Here is a 19,576-nt window from a genome sequence, read left to right on the forward strand (position 1 = left end):
ATTGGATATCACTCAAGCATGGTGTGGTGGTGTCTATTTTTAGTTCAGACCCAATTGTGAGCGGTAGAGTTGAGTAAAAAAAAACAACTTATTTTTCGGCCAATTTCCTTCAATTTTTCAACTTTGTTTCCAAATGTTTCAACTTTTTCTAAATTTTTCCCGGTTCCCGGGAAAAGGGTCATTACTTCGAGAGGGTCATTATACCCGAGGTCGTAGAATTGAGAGTTGACTGTTCTTTGAAAATGGTATATTGTTAAACAAATTTTAATTAAATTTATTTATGCATGTATAATATATACACAATATGAGAATAGTTTTAAGCTTTCATTCTTTTTTGCAGATGAAGAACCAAATGAATTTCACTCGATTGCACGCGTTGGTTCAGGTTACTCGCTGGAAGAGCTGGGTCAGTTGCTGACGAAGTTGAATCCCCACTGGCATCCTGTGAAGAAGGGTGAGTGCCCCAAGGGAATCGTTTGGACAAAGGAAAAGCCTGATTTTTGGATAGCTCCAGAGAATTCGCACATAGTGGAGGTTTGTGGACTTTTTCTTATTTGTTGCTAAGTGTCGTCCTTGAGTTCCATTCAATACGTACGATAAATTGACATACACAGATTTCATTAAAAGTTAAAAATGTCCCTCTTTTATATTGAATTTGTACATCACATTCTCAGATACTTGACATAATTTAAAAGACAAGAGCATGCAACTTTGTATGAACAGCAGTGAACAAAACAAAATCTATTATTTTTTGTGAATTATGAGCCGACCGCTGAGGCAGAATAGTTTGCACACCATGCTACAATGCCAGGGTCCCAGGTTCATGTCACGGCCAGAGCATTGTTCTTTGTGAGTGTCTCTTCATCAATTTCATCATATCATCATTCATCTTCGTGATTAGCCAAAAGTGGCAAAAAAGCAAAGTAAAATAAACCAAATGAATAAAACAATAATAATTTTGTGAATTATGTGTGATCTAGAAATCGCGATTTAAATCAAGATTTAATTCAGGCTGTATTTTTTTTAAAAAAAACCACTGATTTAAATAACTTTAAATAAATATTTTATAGAATAATGTACATAAGGATTTTGTAGATATCCGAATCACTTTTGGTGAAAGTACATTAATCTTATGATCCTTTAATGGAATTTTTAGGCTCTATGAAAGGAATAAATAATGAAGAACTTTAAAAAGATCTAAGATCAATTACTTACGTGTGTGAGTACGATTTGTCGATCAAAACAACATTTCAGAGGTCAAGACTGCCTCCTTCTTCAGGTTAATGCGTATTCTTAGGCACCAAACATGGTGTCACGTTAAGAAAGTGTTAGTTGAGGATACAGGTTAAAAGTTATGGTTGTAATGAGGTGAATCATTACTTGATCCTCTTTTATTTTATATGTTTAATTAATTAATTTAATTAGATCGATCGGGTTTTAGTGTCATGTATTTTGGTAATGTTGTGGATGTCTATGTATTCATGTACGTGCGTATTCTTGGCCGTTGGGTAGGTAGGTGTGTCTCTGGACAGCCGGCAAGTGGAAAGTTCCCAGTAACTGTTAGGTGATTAGCGGGGGGCCTATAAAAGGAAGGGGAGGGAGCAGTTGGCCTCAGATGTTTTGGTGCAATACGGCGAGTTAAAGAGGTGTCTTTTCTCTATGGGGCGAAACGAAGAATTTTCTTGATAATATGAATCAGCGGGAACACTAACTTCTTTCCTTCTTATAATACACACACTTGATCTTTTTTTCACATTTAATTCGATAGTACATCTCATGTGGGAAACTGGGTACATATGTACACATACCTTCAGCCACCTTTTTTGGTAATGAAGGTTATATATTTTTTTTTACTGGTGAAGTTAGTGGCTACACGAGTCTACACACACTCTCTTCGGGAAGGGGCTACAGGGTACACCGAAATTAAGATTTTGTGAATAATGGCCAAGAATTAACTTATGTAAATATAATATGAATAAACCTATATATATATATATATCTAAAAGGAAATGGGCGTTAAGTTATAATTTGAAGAAGTACCTGTCTATTGCCTAAACTAGCATCCACAGAACTTCAGGTACTGCAAGTTATACTAGTATGTATAGGTGTAGTTTGTGCTTTTAAGGCGATTCTCAGCAACATACACAATATACACAACCATACATTTTTGAATCCTTGTCCCTAGGTTCAAAACTTGCAGTACCTGAAGTTCTGTGGATGCTAGTTTAGGCAATAGACAGGTACTTCTTCAAATTATAACTTAACGCCCATTTCCTTTTAGATATATATATATATAGGTTTATTCATATTATATTTACATAAGTTAATTCTTGGCCATTATTCACAAAATCTTAATTTCGGTGTACCCTGTAGCCCCTTCCCGAAGAGAGTGTGTGTAGACTCGTGTAGCCACTAACTTCACCAGTAAAAAAAAATATATAACCTTCATTACCAAAAAAGGTGGCTGAAGGTATGTGTACATATGTACCCAGTTTCCCACATGAGATGTACTATCGAATTAAATGTGAAAAAAAGATCAAGTGTGTGTATTATAAGAAGGAAAGAAGTTAGTGTTCCCGCTGATTCATATTATCAAGAAAATTCTTCGTTTTGCCCCATAGAGAAAAGACACCTCTTTAACTCGCCGTATTGCACCAAAACATCTGAGGCCAACTGCTCCCTTCCCTCCCTTTTATAGGCCCCCCGCTAATCACCTAACCGTTACTGGGAACTTTCCGCTTGCCGGCTGTCCAGAGACACACCTACGTACATGAATACACAGAAATGCACAACATTACCAAAATACATGACACTAAAACTCGATCGATCCAATTAAATTAATTAATTAAACATATAAAATAAAAGGGGATCAAGTAATGATTCGCCTCATTACATGGTAAAAAACACTTAATTGAAGAACCCACATTATAGCTATAAAAACTGCCATTCTATCCACACACAAATCTAAAACCATGCATATCACAATCTAAAACATAAAAAAAACGTCCGAAGCGGCTGTTAGAAGCCACCCGGCCAGTGCTTGGGAGAAGCGAATGTGCAGCGTATGCTCGACACGTAGAAGGAAGCAACTTCCCCTCCTTAGTTTTCCCCTCATGAAACCCGTGCGTCACCAGTCCAAGGTGAACACTTTCTTAACGTGACACCATGTTTGGTGCCTAAGAATATGCATTAACCTGAAGAAGGAGGCAGTCTCGACCTCTGAAACGTTGTTTTGATCGACAAATCGTACTCACACACATAAGTAATTGATAGAGGCACATATTTTTGGTAAATAAAAAAGCAAAATTTCGGTATAAAAACTGAGTCAATTTCGGGTTCAAAAGCGGTAAATAAAATAAAATATCGATGTTATAGCGGTGAATAATCACATAAAAAATGCTATATAAAATGACATTTTGGTTTTAAAATTGTGAATATAATCCTAAATTTGATTTAAAAACTACGCTTATTCCACAGAATTAACATTTCACTTCTAATAGCCCATTTATGTAGTTATCAGAGTATTAAGTTTATTTCTGTGTAAAGGAGTCAATTTTTGTTTCTCCAATATTAACAGCAGAATTAATCAATTTTCCGGGAATTGCATAACTCTCAGGATAATTCAGACCTTAGAAGGTGTCGCGTCGGTGAATAAACCCTAAATTTCGTGTTTAAGAGTTAATTTCGCTTTTTGCGGTTCATTTCGCATTATTTCGTGACAAAACATGGTCACAAAATGCATCTCACACCTTTCCAAAACATTAAAAATTAACACTACAATGTGTTTTTTCAAATTTCGTTTTTTCGTCAAAAACGAAATATGCATGCCCCTAGTAATTGATCTTAGATCTTTTTAAAGTTCTTCATTATTTAGCTGTGAGTAACATGCACATCACAATATGTTATAAGAAAGGAAAAGAAAGGAAACAAAATATATGTACTAATTGGGTGGAAGCTCATATGAAAAGAAATGTGATATGTAAACTGTAAACATGCTTAAATTTATCTTGATTTAAAATTCAATATTTTTTATAGGCAAAAATGGCAAACATTTTGTATAGAAAAATATACAAAATACTAATCATGTTAATCCATAAATAGTGTCATCATTAAACTGAAAATAAATAGGGCAGCTGATATTTTCATTAACACACTCAACAAACATTTCCATAATAGGTTCATATATACAGTTTCAGAAGCAGAAAAATGTACATTTTCATGTTATTTTTTTTTATTTGCTTTCATCAAACTGTTCAAATATTTTACATGGTCGTTTACTAAAAAAAACCATTCTATATAAAAAAACATATATCTATATGTATGGTGACAAAAAACATGCAAGCAATTTTAAGTGTATTTTTTAAAAAAATTATAAAAAATTGATGTAAATAAAAATAATGAGTTTTATCCACCCTGCTTTTTAACCAATTTTATCCGTGTCTTGCTTAAGCTTTCCAGGAGGGAGCTCAATTTTCAAAATGTGGATTGAAAAAAAAGAGTTATGATGCAAATCTACATACATGGGAACCTTGATTATACATTTTTCAGCGGACTATGTTTAAAGAACTTAAAATCTGGGAAAATTTTATTATATAACAATGTAAATCAAGGAAAGTTTAAACTGTGGGTATATAAAATGAGATTTCCACTATATTTGCTAAGCTTTACAAATTTGATTGTTGTGATTGCACATGGAGAAAGATGCATAATATTAGAGAATGCTTTACTACATTGATGAGTTTTTTTTTTCATTTTAGGTGAAAGCTACAGAAATAATCGAAGGTGATGGGTACAAGACAGGCTACACGTTGAGATTCCCTCGGGTTGACAAAGTAAGATATGATAGATCTTGGAAGGATTGTTTATCTACAGAAGAATTCACCCAGTTAAGAAAGGTATATTATCATTTCACCTGCATCAAATATGTTGAAAATTGTCATTGTTCTCCTCTCGGTTGTGCTGTTTGTAGAAAGTACCAATAATTGCCAATATGTCTGTAAATATCCTGTAAATTAGTGCAAAATTTTGGCATTTTGTTATTTGTTTTTTTGAATATAAACTAGAGCTGATCTAATATTAATGTGACTTGATACGGATACCAGTGCCGATACTGGTAGAGATGCTCAATGATACTGATGCCAATAGTTGGAAATTGAAACATTTAAAAGTTGTCAAAGTATTTATAAATTTTAAAACACAAGTGGAAATAACGTAGTGCAACAAATTTGAACTTTGTGTCTTGCCGTGAAATGAAAGAAGGTGTTCTTTACTAAATCAAATATGCTGATTACGAAAATTAAATCAGAAATTTTCCATCACGTACCAGTTTTTGTGGAAAAGATATGCCACATGTACCACTTAGCCTATATTTCATATAGTTAGCAATATATTGTAATTCATGAAAACAAAGTAGCAACTATCGTAACACTTGGAAACGACTCCATTACAGTACAGGTGGAACCTGTAGCTAGATAAAATACAGATCATGGAACAAAATTAATTGTTTGTATTACAAAACATAAAAAAAGGATGGGTGGCAACAACACACTCTTTGTCAATAAGGGGTTCATCCAACACATTTTGTTCACCTGATTGAAGCTTTTTCTCGAAAGCACTGTTTCACTACCTAATGGTCTTCCCTTGCCCGACTGTCCAAGTGACACAAGAGACAGCAAAAATTTTGTGTAACCAGTCTGCATTCCCATCACAAGTCCCAGAACTTTGAGATCACCACAGATTTTCCATTTGTGGTTCGAATAGCCAATATACTTCAGAAGTAGTCTCATGTTCTCGTAGGCTTCTTTTAACTGACCGCAATGGGCCACTGGTATCGAAGGTTTCTCGTTTCCGTTATGTAAGAGAACAGTGTTAAGACTAGTTTTGAGGATTCTATGAATAAGTGCCATTCTTCCGGATTGTGAATCATTCCAAATTCTGGAAGCAGCCCATTTATGTCATTACAATATACCAGACTCTCTGCCATTGAGAAAAAAGTGGAAAGACCAAGCTGTCGTTTACGGAATGATATACTAGTGTTTGGTTGTAGCAGATTTTTTTCTTGAAGACGAAACCCAAGTAATTCTGCTTCCCTTTTTGAAATATTTAGATCTTTTACAAGATCGTTCAATTCTGCCTGTGACAATGGCTGTGGTTGGGGCTGTGATGTAGATGGTGTGTAATCAAGATCTTCGTGATCTATTGGTTGGTCACTTCCATCGCCGGTTTCATCTTTTAATGCCCATTCTGCTGGTGGTTTTGGAACTGGGAGAGAATCAGAATGCGGAACTGGGCACATTGCAGATTCCAAATTTGAATATGAAACTGTGTGTTGTGATTTACTTGAGATTCCTGTTACTTTCGTTAAACTAATTTGTTATGTGGTCTCTAGGTTCCCTTCACAACTGTGGTACGGCAAATGGCATAGATAGTTGGGTTCCATGCAACCAACCTCCTAAATAGCAGGAGCAACGTGAGCAACAGTTCTGTGGTGCCCAACACTTACCGTCATCTACCTTTGATTCAAAATACAACTCGTACGCCTCTGACGTCCTTGGGACTTCGTCGGAAAGTCACCACACACATAACAGAAAAGTTTTGGTGAATTAACACACTTCCTAGACATCGCTGAACACAATAAACACGCACAAACAGTATTCTTCACGTTAGGGGTTTTGCACTACACACACTGCAGGACACTAGCAACACTAGCAACTGACTGATGCAAATAACTGCAACTCCACTAATCCTCAACCAAGTGACTATCTATCCCTACCCTCTCCACCCCCTCCCCTATGCACTGTCGAGCCCTAGTAACAGGCTGTGCTGATAAGCACCGCAACAACAATAACATACAGTCGTGCGCTGATAAAAATGCGTTTCCAGAGAAAAGTTTAGGTGATAGCGAAAAACAGTTTTCTCTATTGTCATCAGGGCACTGAACTTCATAGGAATCACATGTTTTTGTTCTGTGGCAATTTTCATTGTCGCACAGTGTAATCGATATCAATAGATGAGAGTTTTATTTTAAAATATTCATAATTTCATGTGTGATAATTATTTAATAACAAAATCTATTGGTTATACTTATGCTAGGCTAATGAAAATTATGCATTTTGCATAATTTCCAGGATATTTAAACCACCGGCAATTTTGCCGACACTCAAGACACTCGGGCTCCAGAAAAGTGTCTCCGACCTCTGTGGTGGAGTGGTTAGCACAGTGCGCTACGACACCAGGAGTGTCAGGTTTTAAATCCTGGCCCTGGTATGGGTGTTCTTTGTGAGTGGCCCTGCATCAATTTCATCATATCATCCTCATCTTCATAAGTAGCCAAAAGTAGCGGAAAAACAAAGTAAATAAACAATCAATCAATCAATTCAGAAGAGTATCCATAAGTGTCAGTGATTAAATTTGAACACATGCTTTCTGATACCAGTAATCTCTCCCTTTCCCTCCTTTGCATTGATAACCATACATCTGCATCCAGGAGTGTCCATCCCCCCCCCCAGTCCTATGATGCAATCCCCCCAAAAGTTAGAACATTCCCCCCGCCCCCCTTTATGCCGTATTATTTACTCAAATTATTTTGGTCAGACAAAATTTACGGAACAATATAATATACGAGGCTTGTCCGGAAAGTAAAGATACAAACAAAAAATAAGATATAAAATAAATGTATTGCTCTCAACTAAAGTTACACTTGATACACTGATACAGAGGCTATTTATCCACATAAGTGCCACCATTGTCCAAACATTTGTTCAGACACGGAACAAGTTTTTGTATCCCTGAATCGTAGAAATTCGCCGCCTGCATCTGGAACCAAGTTGTGACTTCTTCCCTAACTTCATCGTCGTCGGCAAAGTGTTTTCCACCAAGATTTTTCTTGAGGTACAGGAACAGTTGTTAGTCGCTGGGTGCAAGGTCGGGGCTGTATGGCAGATGGTGAAGGACCTCCCATTGAAACTGTGCAAGCAGATCCTTGGTGACATTCGCTGCATGGGGGCGGGCGTTGTCATGAATAAAGCGGATTCTGTGTTCGTCAGTCAAATGTCTTGGGACCCAGCGTGCACACAACTTTCTGTACCCTGACTCACTCACAACTTCATGAATAGTGGTTTTCGAACTGTCAGGAAACATCACACAGAATTCTCGAATTGTCAGCTGCCTATTCGCACGCACCTCTGCTTCAATACGATTGCGAAGGTCGTCAGTGATCACGGACGGCCTCCCACTTCTCTCTTCATCATGAACATCACGTCGACCTCCTGCGAAGGCACGGCACCATTTTGCCACATTTTGACGATTCATTACGTTCCCGTACACAGTCACAATTTCTCGGTGGATCTCCGATGGACGCTTTCCTTGTGTCTGCAAAAACCTGATCACGGCACGCACTTTGCACTTGGCGGGATTCGGTATCGCCGCTGCCATTTCCAACGCGTGTTCCTTGCACAAGACTCAGCGCAGCACTGACGACTCACTCCCAATCCTCGTCGTATGGATCACGGTTACTGCCAGTGTTGCCAAATTTGGTACAAATTTTTCCCTTAACGTGCAAATGTGTTTGTATCTTTACTTTCCGGACAAGCCTCGTATAATATAATACAGACATATTTAAGCAATATATGTTTACTTTAAGTACTGTAGGCTAACTTTCATGTTTGCTAACATAAAACGTACAGAACTTCTCAGGCTCACTGCCATTGTTAGTGTACTGAACCTATTCTTAGCAGTTTGTCTGCTTGACTAACCTTGTATTAATGCGAACAGCACCCCCTCTTCTAAACCGATTCTAAGGGCATAAAAGGTAAGGTTTATTTCAACCCTATTGCCGTGATCATCCACAGGTATGTAGAAAACTGTACATAATGACCGTAACTAAAAATCAATAACAAGTCAATCAAAGAAACGATCCCCTCCATTTTTGTGTTAAGATATATGTATAGAATTGGTATAAAATTGTGTCCCCCCAAAATTTGCATCATGAATCCCCCCCTGTGGGCACTCTTGTCTGCATCTAATACAGTATAAAGGAAATATTATGGCTTCGTAAAGTTGATATTACAAATAGAGTTTTATTTTTCTTAAGCAGGCTGCATTGCATTCACCTTTTTAGACATAAATTTAGAAGGGAATGGATTATACAGGTTGTTCATGGGGATGTTTTCTATCTATTTCTATTCTATTCTATTTAGTAGGGATGGGTCCGATTAATCGGTACTCTATCAGTATCGGCTGATATGGGCATATCAGTGTATCGGTTTATCGGTAAAATTACCGATTATTTTACTGATCTGATATATCGATAAATATCTGATAATTTATTGCAAAATTTTGCCATTTTGTTCTAATTTTTATGGATAATCTCCATGCCCTACTTTCTAAAAAAGTAAATGTCTAAATATGCAATTTATTTTTCACTGCAGTCAACTTGAAACACATATTTATCAAGGAGGTCAATGAACCTTTCGGGTTCTTTAAGGACCATTTCTAATTTTATATCGGATCGGTAGAATATCGGTTATCGGTATCAGTAAATTTTATATCTGTACTTTATCGGTATTGGCCAAAATTCCATATCGGCCCATCCCTACTATTTAGAAATTCATATAGGTCCACCTCTAGTATAAAACACACACACACATATGTATTTTCACCGGCAAACCTTTTGTAGGTTTTTATTTTCAGGAGCTTACACATACTAAATGAAGATATGCCTTTGATAAAGAAAAAAAGTGGAATAGTAGCGTTAATAAATACCAGGGATAGGACAGATTATCAGTATTAGTAATTATTAGTGGCATGCTTGTTTCATTTTTGACGAAAACCTGAAGTGTGAAATAACACACTGTAATGTTCATTTCTCATGTTTTTGAAAAGTGAGTTGCATTTTCCTACTTTTTTTGGCACGAAATTATGCGAAATAAACTTAACATCAAATTCCGCCCCATCAAAGTCATATATTTAACCCAACACTGGTCTCCATTTTTACATTCTCTGATGATGAGAGTAATGTATGCGCTTGAAACATTGGAAGCTTACGCTGATTTAACCTGGCTGATAATCTGAGAACCCTTGTTCGAATCACGTCACCAGGGAAGCTACAATTTCTATTTTTATGAAATTTAAGAGTTTATTTACCGACACGACACTTTCTGAAGTCTTGAATTATCCTGTGAGTTATGCAAATCATGGAAAATTGATTAATTCTGCAAAAGCGAACAAAATGGACTCCTTTACACAGGAATTCATTTTTCACTCTAAAAACTACATAAATGTGCTCTTAGAAGGGAAATGTTTAATTGTGTTGCATGTGTAGTTTTTAAAATCAAATTTAGGGTTTTATTCTCCATTTGAACACTGAAATGACAGTTTTTATACTGCTTTTGTAATTATAGACTTGTTGGTTTACCAGTAAAATTATTAAAATTCATGTACTCTGGTGTTGTAAACTAATTTTCTTCTCTTGCAAAGTCAATGCCCATTGCAATCGCCCTATAAGAAGTCAAGAAAAAGGTAAAGCTATTCCCTGTGCATTGCACTGTGCCTTGAAGGCATGTAGGAGGCATGGGGAGGGAAGGGTGTAAGTGATCCTGGAGGTGATTAAAACCTTGCTCTGACTGCATTTACCCCTATGCACCATTCGATTAGAGGCTGGGTAAACCCCTGAGCTGCTTTTTTATGGGGATGTTGTCAGAATAATCTGCACCAGAGAATACTCACCCCCTGAAATTGAATCTGTATCTCCCTCATCACAATCAGACAACCTAATTATTGGATCAGATGTGAATAGACTTTCAAATTCTTCATGGAAAATTTGCAGTGTTTCAGTAAAACATTGAGTGTATCAATAAATTTTATATCAGTGCTTTATTTGTATCAGCAAAAAAAAATATGTAAGTCTCTCCCTAATAAATAATGTTTACTTGTTTTAAAGTAGTCTTCTTCCAGTTTACGGTTCTTATAAGCACATAAACACAATTTTTACTGTTATGGTTTGGTATAACACACTCTCCTTTCATCGGACATATAATTTTAGTTTGAATAATACAGTGTGTCTGAAAATGATTACCGGGTTTCATAGTTGTTTAATTTCCGTGTATGTGGGGAGCAAGAACAAAGCTTGCATGGGAGTAAACAACGAACTCAACATGTTTACATAGTGCACCTTATAAATGTTCAATGTGAGCACCTTTCGTGACACAGCACACATCCAGCCAGTTGTCCAATGCTTCCCGACGCTTTCGTTCAATGCGCTTGGAAGTCTAGAACTCATCCCTTCGAAGACACATCCAGTTGTTTGAAACTGATTAAGCCATTGACAACGTCGAAAAGCTCACTGTACTGAAACGGCAGAACCACACCGTGCAAATTCAATGACACAAAAGATCTTCTGCATGGGAGTCGCCATCTTGTAATACACTTACGCCGCTGTCACTGAAGGGAAATGAATGGCAAGCACTCAGGGCATCAAACTTCCACAGCCATTCTTATCGTACATGTACAATATAAACATTGACCCTTGTCTCTAGTCGGTAGGGTGTCTGACCGCCATGCGTGAGACCTAGGTTCGAGGTGCATGATCTAAGGTTGGAATTTTTCCAGCCTTGTCCCTGCATAAAGAGGCTCCGGGGCTCATGATCACAGAACATCCAAAATGGCCTAGATCGAGAATGTGTGGGGCCCTACCCTACCATCCCCTAAATGTGCCTTCATGGCACGGTGCTATGTGCACTGGGAGAACTTTACCTTTACCTTACCTGTTTCAATATACCAACTACTTCAAACCCTGATAATCACTTTTGGAACATAGTGTATTCCAGTAATAACAGTGAAAAGAATTTAACAGCATCATTAAGAAGCAGTTATACAATGAATTTTGTGAATAATATTACATTCTTTATAGTGATTAGGTTGATATAAAATATATTTGATTATTAAAAATTATGTAAAAAATTTGTGTATGTTAAGTTGCATATTGAATAAACATTTTGTGAATGTTTTTCTTTTAAGCTGTCATCCGGCAAGCTATATTCAAGACATGTAGATGACAATGAGGAGTCTGTGTCTCCATCCAAGAGACGCAAGGTGATACGTGCAACTCAGACCATTACATTAGGAAGTCAGTTCCAAGGAGTTGATGTATCATCCATAGAACAAGTAGGTTTAATGTAGTTGATGACCTAAAATAATCTAAAAAAATATCTTTAAAATGACCGAAAAATTGAAAAAAAAAAGACCTGGAAATAATTTTTGCCCTTAAAATGAAAGCTTTATTTTTCATAAATTACAAGAGACTAAAGTGTAAATCACCAACCCTGAGACCTTCTGTAAACAAACAGTCTCACTGATTCGATGTATCACTGAACACTGAGACTTTCCTGCACACATAGAACTCATCATGTTGAAAGTGACACTACTTCCTTGCTGTTCACATGATTATTTTTAGAAAATAACCAATGTTATAAAATACATCATTATGTACACAAATCTCTAAACTCATTGAAAGTTACAATGCATATTCCTACAAAATGTTCACACTTATCTTGCCTTGCCATGTCACCAAGTTATTTTACGAAGTGCACTATATTTGGCGGAACAAAAATCGTTATTAGGATGCTTGTCAAAGTTTCCAACCGCAATAAATTTACGAACTTTCTTTGTCTTGTTTTGATCATCATCATCAATATATTTATTGGATTTAACAGCATTGCATATGGCTGTTTATGCCCATTATATATTTTATTTACATAAGATACAATTTACATAAAATCTACAAATAAATTTCAAATACACTCCTATCTATATCGAACCTTAGAAATATACATTACCATGTTATATCATTTTGTCTAAAAAAATGCAAGTAAAATATATTCAATTCACATGCAAGAAAGAAGCCAAATTTATGGGAAATGATTACTGGTGCAAAGAGTTAACTGTAAAGGTGAAGCAATAAGTACAAAAGAAAGAGCATTGGGTTTAGACGTCATTTGCGGCAGCGTATCCCATACTACAAATTGGCCGTTGTTTCACCTTATGTAATGAATCCTGTAACAATGCTGGATTTTCGTGTGGATTATTTTACTTCTACGAGTTTGCAATGCTTTCTGCATGCAGGTGGTTTTGTTTACAGAAGGTCTCAGGGTTGGTGATTTGAACTTTAGTTGCATAATTTGATAAAATCTGTTGTTTGGTGGTTTAAACTATGAAAGCAATTATGTGCTAATGTAGTTTTATAAATTTTTACTTGAAGGTTACGTAAAAAATACCACAAGGTTTTTCTGTGCCTCCTTTCAGAGTGGGCCTTGCACAATACAGTAGTCGGTCAGCATCTGAAAATATAGCTTTGTTTCGTGTCCATCAGTGTAAATATATTTCTTATGTTGTGACCAATTTTACTTTAAAAGCACAGATTAAAGCGATAATAGTGGCCAAGAAGGGAAACTCAAAGTAGGCTTCACCCAAAGTATTTTAAGTTTGCTGGAAGAAATGTAAATTTACCACAATTAATTCCACAAAATCCATTGCTAAAGATTTCAGGTAAAACTAATATTGTGCTCTTGCATTAACCATATTTACGATTAATGGCGTACTTGCTAAAAAGACCATGTTAGTGAATTAAAATATGCAAGTTATGCTAGCCAATGCATTTAAAATTCATCTGGGAACAAGAAAAAAGGAACTTAAAAAATGATAAAAAATGCAATAAAAATGGCAAAAAATATTGAAAAATAACCTAAAAACAAAAAAAGCTAGGAAAATGTAAAAAAAAGTGCAAAATGAGAACAATGCTTTCTGTTTCTAACTGAAGTCAAATGGACTTTAGTGTAACTGTTATTGTAAATAGACCTTGGTTAGGTACAGTGGAACCCCGGTTTTACGTTCCCTGCTTTTACATATTCCCGCATTATACATTCAATATTCATGTTTCCGATAGATCGAAATGGTATAAATTTTTCCCCAATTTTACATTTTCCTGCACTTTAAGTTTTTTCAGCTTCGTCCCCTGAAAAACGTAAAATAGAGGTTCCACTGTACCAATACAAAATTATCTACATCGGAACGTATGGATTCAAAATTTAATCATCAATAGTTTTATTCAGGGTCTATGATCTATTCCTATCAGCTTATATATTGAAATAATTAAATTGTAATGATGGGAGTGATTGATCCATACTCTATCGGTCAATACCAGGCGTTTCATAAATAATTGAGAGGTTACACAAATTTAGTGCAAGTAAACTGCAGCGACCCAAGTTTCATCCTAGCAAAAGATTTATTGTTTATTTGTTTAATTTATGTACATGTTCGTTTGAATCAGTGTTATTCTGTAAGTGTATCACACGTATTGGAGGGCCTGTATTGTCATATCTAGTGTTATCACATATGTTGGCAACTCCGCAAAAATAAGCAAGTTGGTAACTATGAAAAAAGAGTGAGATTTTGATTGGCTTTTTGGGGTGATGAAAGAAAAATATGAAAGATGACTTTATTGTAAGTCTAAGTTTGTGTTATTGCAAGTCCTTTTGTGATAATATTGTGATTATTTTACTGCTTATAATCTGTTGGAAATAGCAGAGCTGGAATTAAATTAAAAGATTGGCCCCTTTTAAGGCTTGTGTAAAGTAAGTATCTTCGTGGAAGTGTCTTTTAAACGTGTGTTGTTAACGAGTTGCTAGTTAAAGCTATTGCTGTCAATAAATCGTTAATTATGCGATATTAAGACTATTAATTAAACCCAGCAAGCCCTGGGTGTAGAAGAGTGTTCATACTCCTAGCTGGGAGACGTAGCAAAACTATTGAATTTACGTTTATGAAACCAGTCCAGAACAATTGAGGAATGCAAACAGTTTGTGTTGGTATGTTTTGTTATGCTGAGAGTTCATATCCCTGCCGCTAGGTGACACTCAAATCACCCACATCACTCACAGTGTTTTGTGCAATGTTTTGGTCCCCAAGACCGTGTTACTTCTATTTTGTGGGGTTTCATCAAAGACAGGATATTCGTCTCTCGGATGCCACGTGATATCGCAGCCCTAAGGGAGCGTATCATCGCAGCGATAGACACTATCAACAGGCCCCTGTTGACGTGAGTGTGGTATAGACTATCGTGTTGATGCGTGCCGTGTCACCCATGGTGCATACATTGAACATGTGTAGGTTTCAAACCTAACTGTTTGCGTTCCTCGTTTGTTCTGAACCGGCTTCATTAATATAAGTACAATACTTTACTTGCAATAAATTTTTGTAACCCCTCAGATAATTTAGAAACACCTGGTATAGGCTTATCAGTTTTTAAGTGAAATAGCTTGTCATTTAGTGCACAGTTCCTCCATTTTGTCATAAAAATAATAACAATAATAATAAGTGGATATAATGCACCTGCCTTAGTTACTTTTTTCAAAGGCAAAAACCATAGTCACCTTATTACCTACATAAATTAAGCAAGAAGTAGTTAACTATAACAGTGTTTCGTTGTTTGGAGAGTTGGCTGGAAGATATTGATTGAAAGGTCACTTTTTTTCAGACTTCAACAATATTTGCTGGAAAGGAATTTTGCATTGTAACAGGGTGTGAAGAATATTCAAAACAGGACCTTGAAAAGCTAGTTGCCCAAAATGGAGGGACAATTGTTCAGAATCCAGGTATGAGAAATTGCCATCCCTCCCCTCCTCCTCTCAAGATTTTAAATGCTATTATTTGTTTTAGATAGCTGAAAGACATTTTTACACATTTTTCAAATTTCATTGTAGTACAAACTTACATGAATAGTACATGTTATTTTTAGTATTTTTCAATGTTAAGTATGAGACAGTTTCATCAGTACTATACTGTTAAAAGCTTATATAGGTATCATTAAAATTATCAGTAATATTACTGATCTCATATATCCATACATATCCTGCAGATTTGTGCAAAATTCTACCATTTGGTATTTTTATGGATATAAACATGTAATATGTGTGCCCTGCAGGGTGAATAAAAATCATGATTTTTATTTTAAAAAATCATTTTTGATAATTTTTAAAATTTAAATAGCATTTTTTGATTCAAATTTATTATTTTTGATTTTTTTAAAAAATGCACTTAAAATTGCTTGTGTGGTTTTTGGTACCATACACATTGATATGTTTTTTTATAAAAAATATTTTTCTGGTAAATGTGCCTGTAAAATATTTGAACAATATACATTTTTCTGTTTCTGATACTGTATATATGAACCTACTATGGAAATGTTTGTAGAATGTGTTAATGAAACTATATTAATTTCAGTAACTTTTCAGTGAAAATAAAACATTCTGGATCTACTATATAATTGTAATATTTTTTATAGTCTTTGTATTTTGGCAATTTTTTAAATGATAGTTTAAAAAATATCAGCTGCCATGTTTATTTTTTTTAATGATAATGACACTATATATGGTTTAATATGATTAGTCTTTAGTTTATTATTCTACACAATATGTTTGCCATTTTTGCCTATACAATTTATTGAATTTTAAATCAAGGTAACGTATGTTTATAGTTTACATTGCATTTCCTTTCGTATGAGATTTACACCATCAGTACATATATTTTGTTTCCTTTCTTAAAGCCTAATAAACACCATTCAATAATTTCGAGATTAATGTACTTTCACCAAGAGTGATTCCGATATCTACAAAATCCTTATGTACATTATTCTATAAATTATTTCTTTAAAAAAGTGATCAAAATCGTTGATTTTTCTAAATCTGTGATTTTTTTAAATCACTTGATTTAAAATCGTTGATTTTTCTAAATCTGTGATTTTTTTTAAATCACTTGATTTAAATCGCGATTTAAATGAACCTGATTTAAATCAGTCCACCTCGATGCCAGTTTTTTTTTTAAAAAAATGTCGTTAGTATGCAGTTTTTTCTCAAGGACACCTGATGACATTTTAATTAAGGAGGTGACTGAATCATGTTCTTGAAGGAACATTTTATATCGGTTTGGTAGAAAAATAGTTCTTTGGATCAGTAAATTTCATATCTCTACATTATATTTGTCCAAACTCATACATTCTTATTTTACTGTTTCTTTGTATTAACCACTTCTGTAAATTATATATATGATGCCCACAGACTGTATTCATTCCTGTTTCTCCATCAGGAAGTAATACATACGTGGTAGTAGCTTCGAGCGAAACCATACGGGTGAAGAATATAGCTCGATCTGGGAAATATGATGTGGCACATGCAAAGTGGTTCCTTCGCTGCATATCAGAGTGTTCCCTCTTGCCGTGGGCACCTTCGGATCTCATCAGCACCTCGGACAGGACAACAGATATACTGGCCACCAAGTTCGATGAGTTTGGTGACAGCTACACCATCCCTGCGACAACGGAAAGTATTCGCGAAGTCTTGAAGAAGATGGAAAAGGTGAGTATGAAGGCAGCATAGAGAGAAATAGAAATAGAGATAGTTTGAAAGGAAGATACGGGGGGAGGGGGAGGATGCTTCTTTCTCACACTCACTCTCACACTCACTCTCACATTCATTCACTCACACTCACTCTCACTCACTCACTCTCACACTCACTCTCTCTCTCACACACACACACTCTCACTCACACACACACTCATTCACACACTCACTCACACACACTCACTCACTCACACACACTCACTCACACACACACTCACTCACACACTCTCACACTCACTCAATCTCACTCACTCACTCACTCTCACACTGTCACTCACTCTCTCTCACTCTCACACACACTCTCACTCTCTCACACACTCACTCTCACACACTCACTCTCACTCTCTCACACACTCACTCTCACTCTCTCACACACTCACTCTCACTCACTCTCTCTCTCACACACACACACACACTCTCTCACACTCACACACTCTCACACACACACACACACTCTCTCACACACACACTCACTCACACACACTCTCACTCACTCAGCAGAAGAAACAAAGTTCTTTCACATAGTGCCCTATATGTAATTTAATGGTTATAAAAATGTACAGCTGTGGTAAGGAAAGATGGAACTTATCCACCCATGCATGCAGAATCTCGCTACCCACCATCCGACACACCTCCTCATGTCAGTTTCCTTAATCTGACCCTTTTTCAATCACTTCCCTTTCAATACTTCCCACCAGGCTTCCAGTGACCGCACATTTTCGTCAAGAATCTTTCTCATCACTTCCGTGCTGGAAGACCCATGCCTACATAACAGATATTACACAATAAATTTTATTGATTCTTTCCAGAATACATATTATAACATTTCTGAGGCATTTAAATTAAGCTGACTAATACCGTATTGTATTTACGAGGGATGGGACAGATTAATCGGTACTCTATCGGTATCAACCAATATAGTCATATCTGTGTATCGGTAAAATTACCGATTATTCTATCGATCCGATATACGTATAAATATTTATAATTTAGTGCAAAATTCTGCCATTTTGTTTAATTTTCATAGATAATCTCCATTCCCTACTTTTTAAAAAAGAAAATGTCTAAGTATACAACTTCTTTTGCACTGCAATCACCTGAAAGCACATTTATTAAGGAGGTCAGTAAACCATTCAGGTTCTTCAAAGACCATTTAGAATTTTAAATCGGATTAGTAGAATATCTGTTATCGGTATCAGTAAATTTTATGTCTGTACTATATCCCTAGTATTTACTATACTGACATAGAATAATTTTATTCTTATGTACGGTAGTCCATTTCTTGACCCCAAATTTTGAGAGTTTGCATAATTCAGACTGAAAAGTATTGGTTGGATAATAAATACAGTGGAAGCTCGATTTTACGTTTTCCCACATTTTAAGTTTTATTTTTTATTTATTCTCAGCTTGGTCCTCTGAAAAATGTAAAATCTAGGTCCCACTGTACAACATTTCATGTTTAAGGAGTTTATTTTGCATTTCAACATTTATTTTGCACCATATTCTAACAAAATATGGCAGGAAAATGTGCCTTATAACATCACAAAATATGAAATTTGAACATTTCACTGTAGAATATCGCATTTCATGTTCTCGTCTAAAACAAAACATTCAGGTTTCTGCCAGTACTTTACGCTTAGTCTTTGGATGTTGTCTGTTATATTTTTTCCATGTAGTTTTGATGAAGAATTAATTAATATTTTATTAACTTGCTTGCCTCACACGGAAATCTGTTCTTGAGCCATAACTATTTTGCATTCTATACAACTTTATGTCAGAGTGCCTGAATGCAAAATATCATCAAAATATGACTGTGCGAACACAGATACATATTTATCACACACACTGGGACATTGAAGTTCTGACGAAGATGATTATTGTGTTGAATTGACTGGTTAGTGTTCTAATTTTGAAATTGAAATGTTTTGTAGGGAGCTACGATGAAGCTCTTACAACATGAGATAGCAGAGTTCGACATAGAATTGTTCTCAGGACCAAGTCCATATGGCATTTTCCGTTTGTGCAGGGCATACTTTGATAAATATGAAGAGGTATGTATGTATTCCTTTCTTGTTTTTTATTCTACTTGTGTGTGTTAATAAACAGGAGCCTGCAAAGTTCAAAAA

The 19,576-nt window shown here is 35.7% G+C and overlaps 1 protein-coding gene across 3 annotated transcripts in view; it reads left to right on the plus strand.

Moving 5' to 3' along the window:
* Positions 1 to 19,576, plus strand: part of LOC145979401 (DNA ligase 4-like) — a 68,082-nt gene that overhangs the window by 41,120 nt on the left and 7,386 nt on the right. For 2 of the 3 annotated variants that reach the window (XM_083112270.1, XM_083112269.1), the window contains exons 11-16: positions 341 to 534; positions 4,758 to 4,895; positions 12,016 to 12,162; positions 15,530 to 15,647; positions 17,137 to 17,405; positions 19,382 to 19,501. In XM_083112270.1, the coding sequence (XP_082968396.1) occupies positions 341 to 534; positions 4,758 to 4,895; positions 12,016 to 12,162; positions 15,530 to 15,647; positions 17,137 to 17,405; positions 19,382 to 19,501 (986 nt within the window). The remainder of the gene's footprint in view (positions 1 to 340; positions 535 to 4,757; positions 4,896 to 12,015; positions 12,163 to 15,529; positions 15,648 to 17,136; positions 17,406 to 19,381; positions 19,502 to 19,576) is intronic. The other variant, XM_083112271.1, reaches the window with a different exon arrangement.

Source organism: Lepisma saccharinum, chromosome 26, assembly GCF_977018435.1.
Source record: "Lepisma saccharinum chromosome 26, izLepSacc3.1, whole genome shotgun sequence".
In the NCBI taxonomy this organism is placed as follows: Eukaryota; Metazoa; Arthropoda; class Insecta; order Zygentoma; family Lepismatidae; genus Lepisma; species Lepisma saccharinum.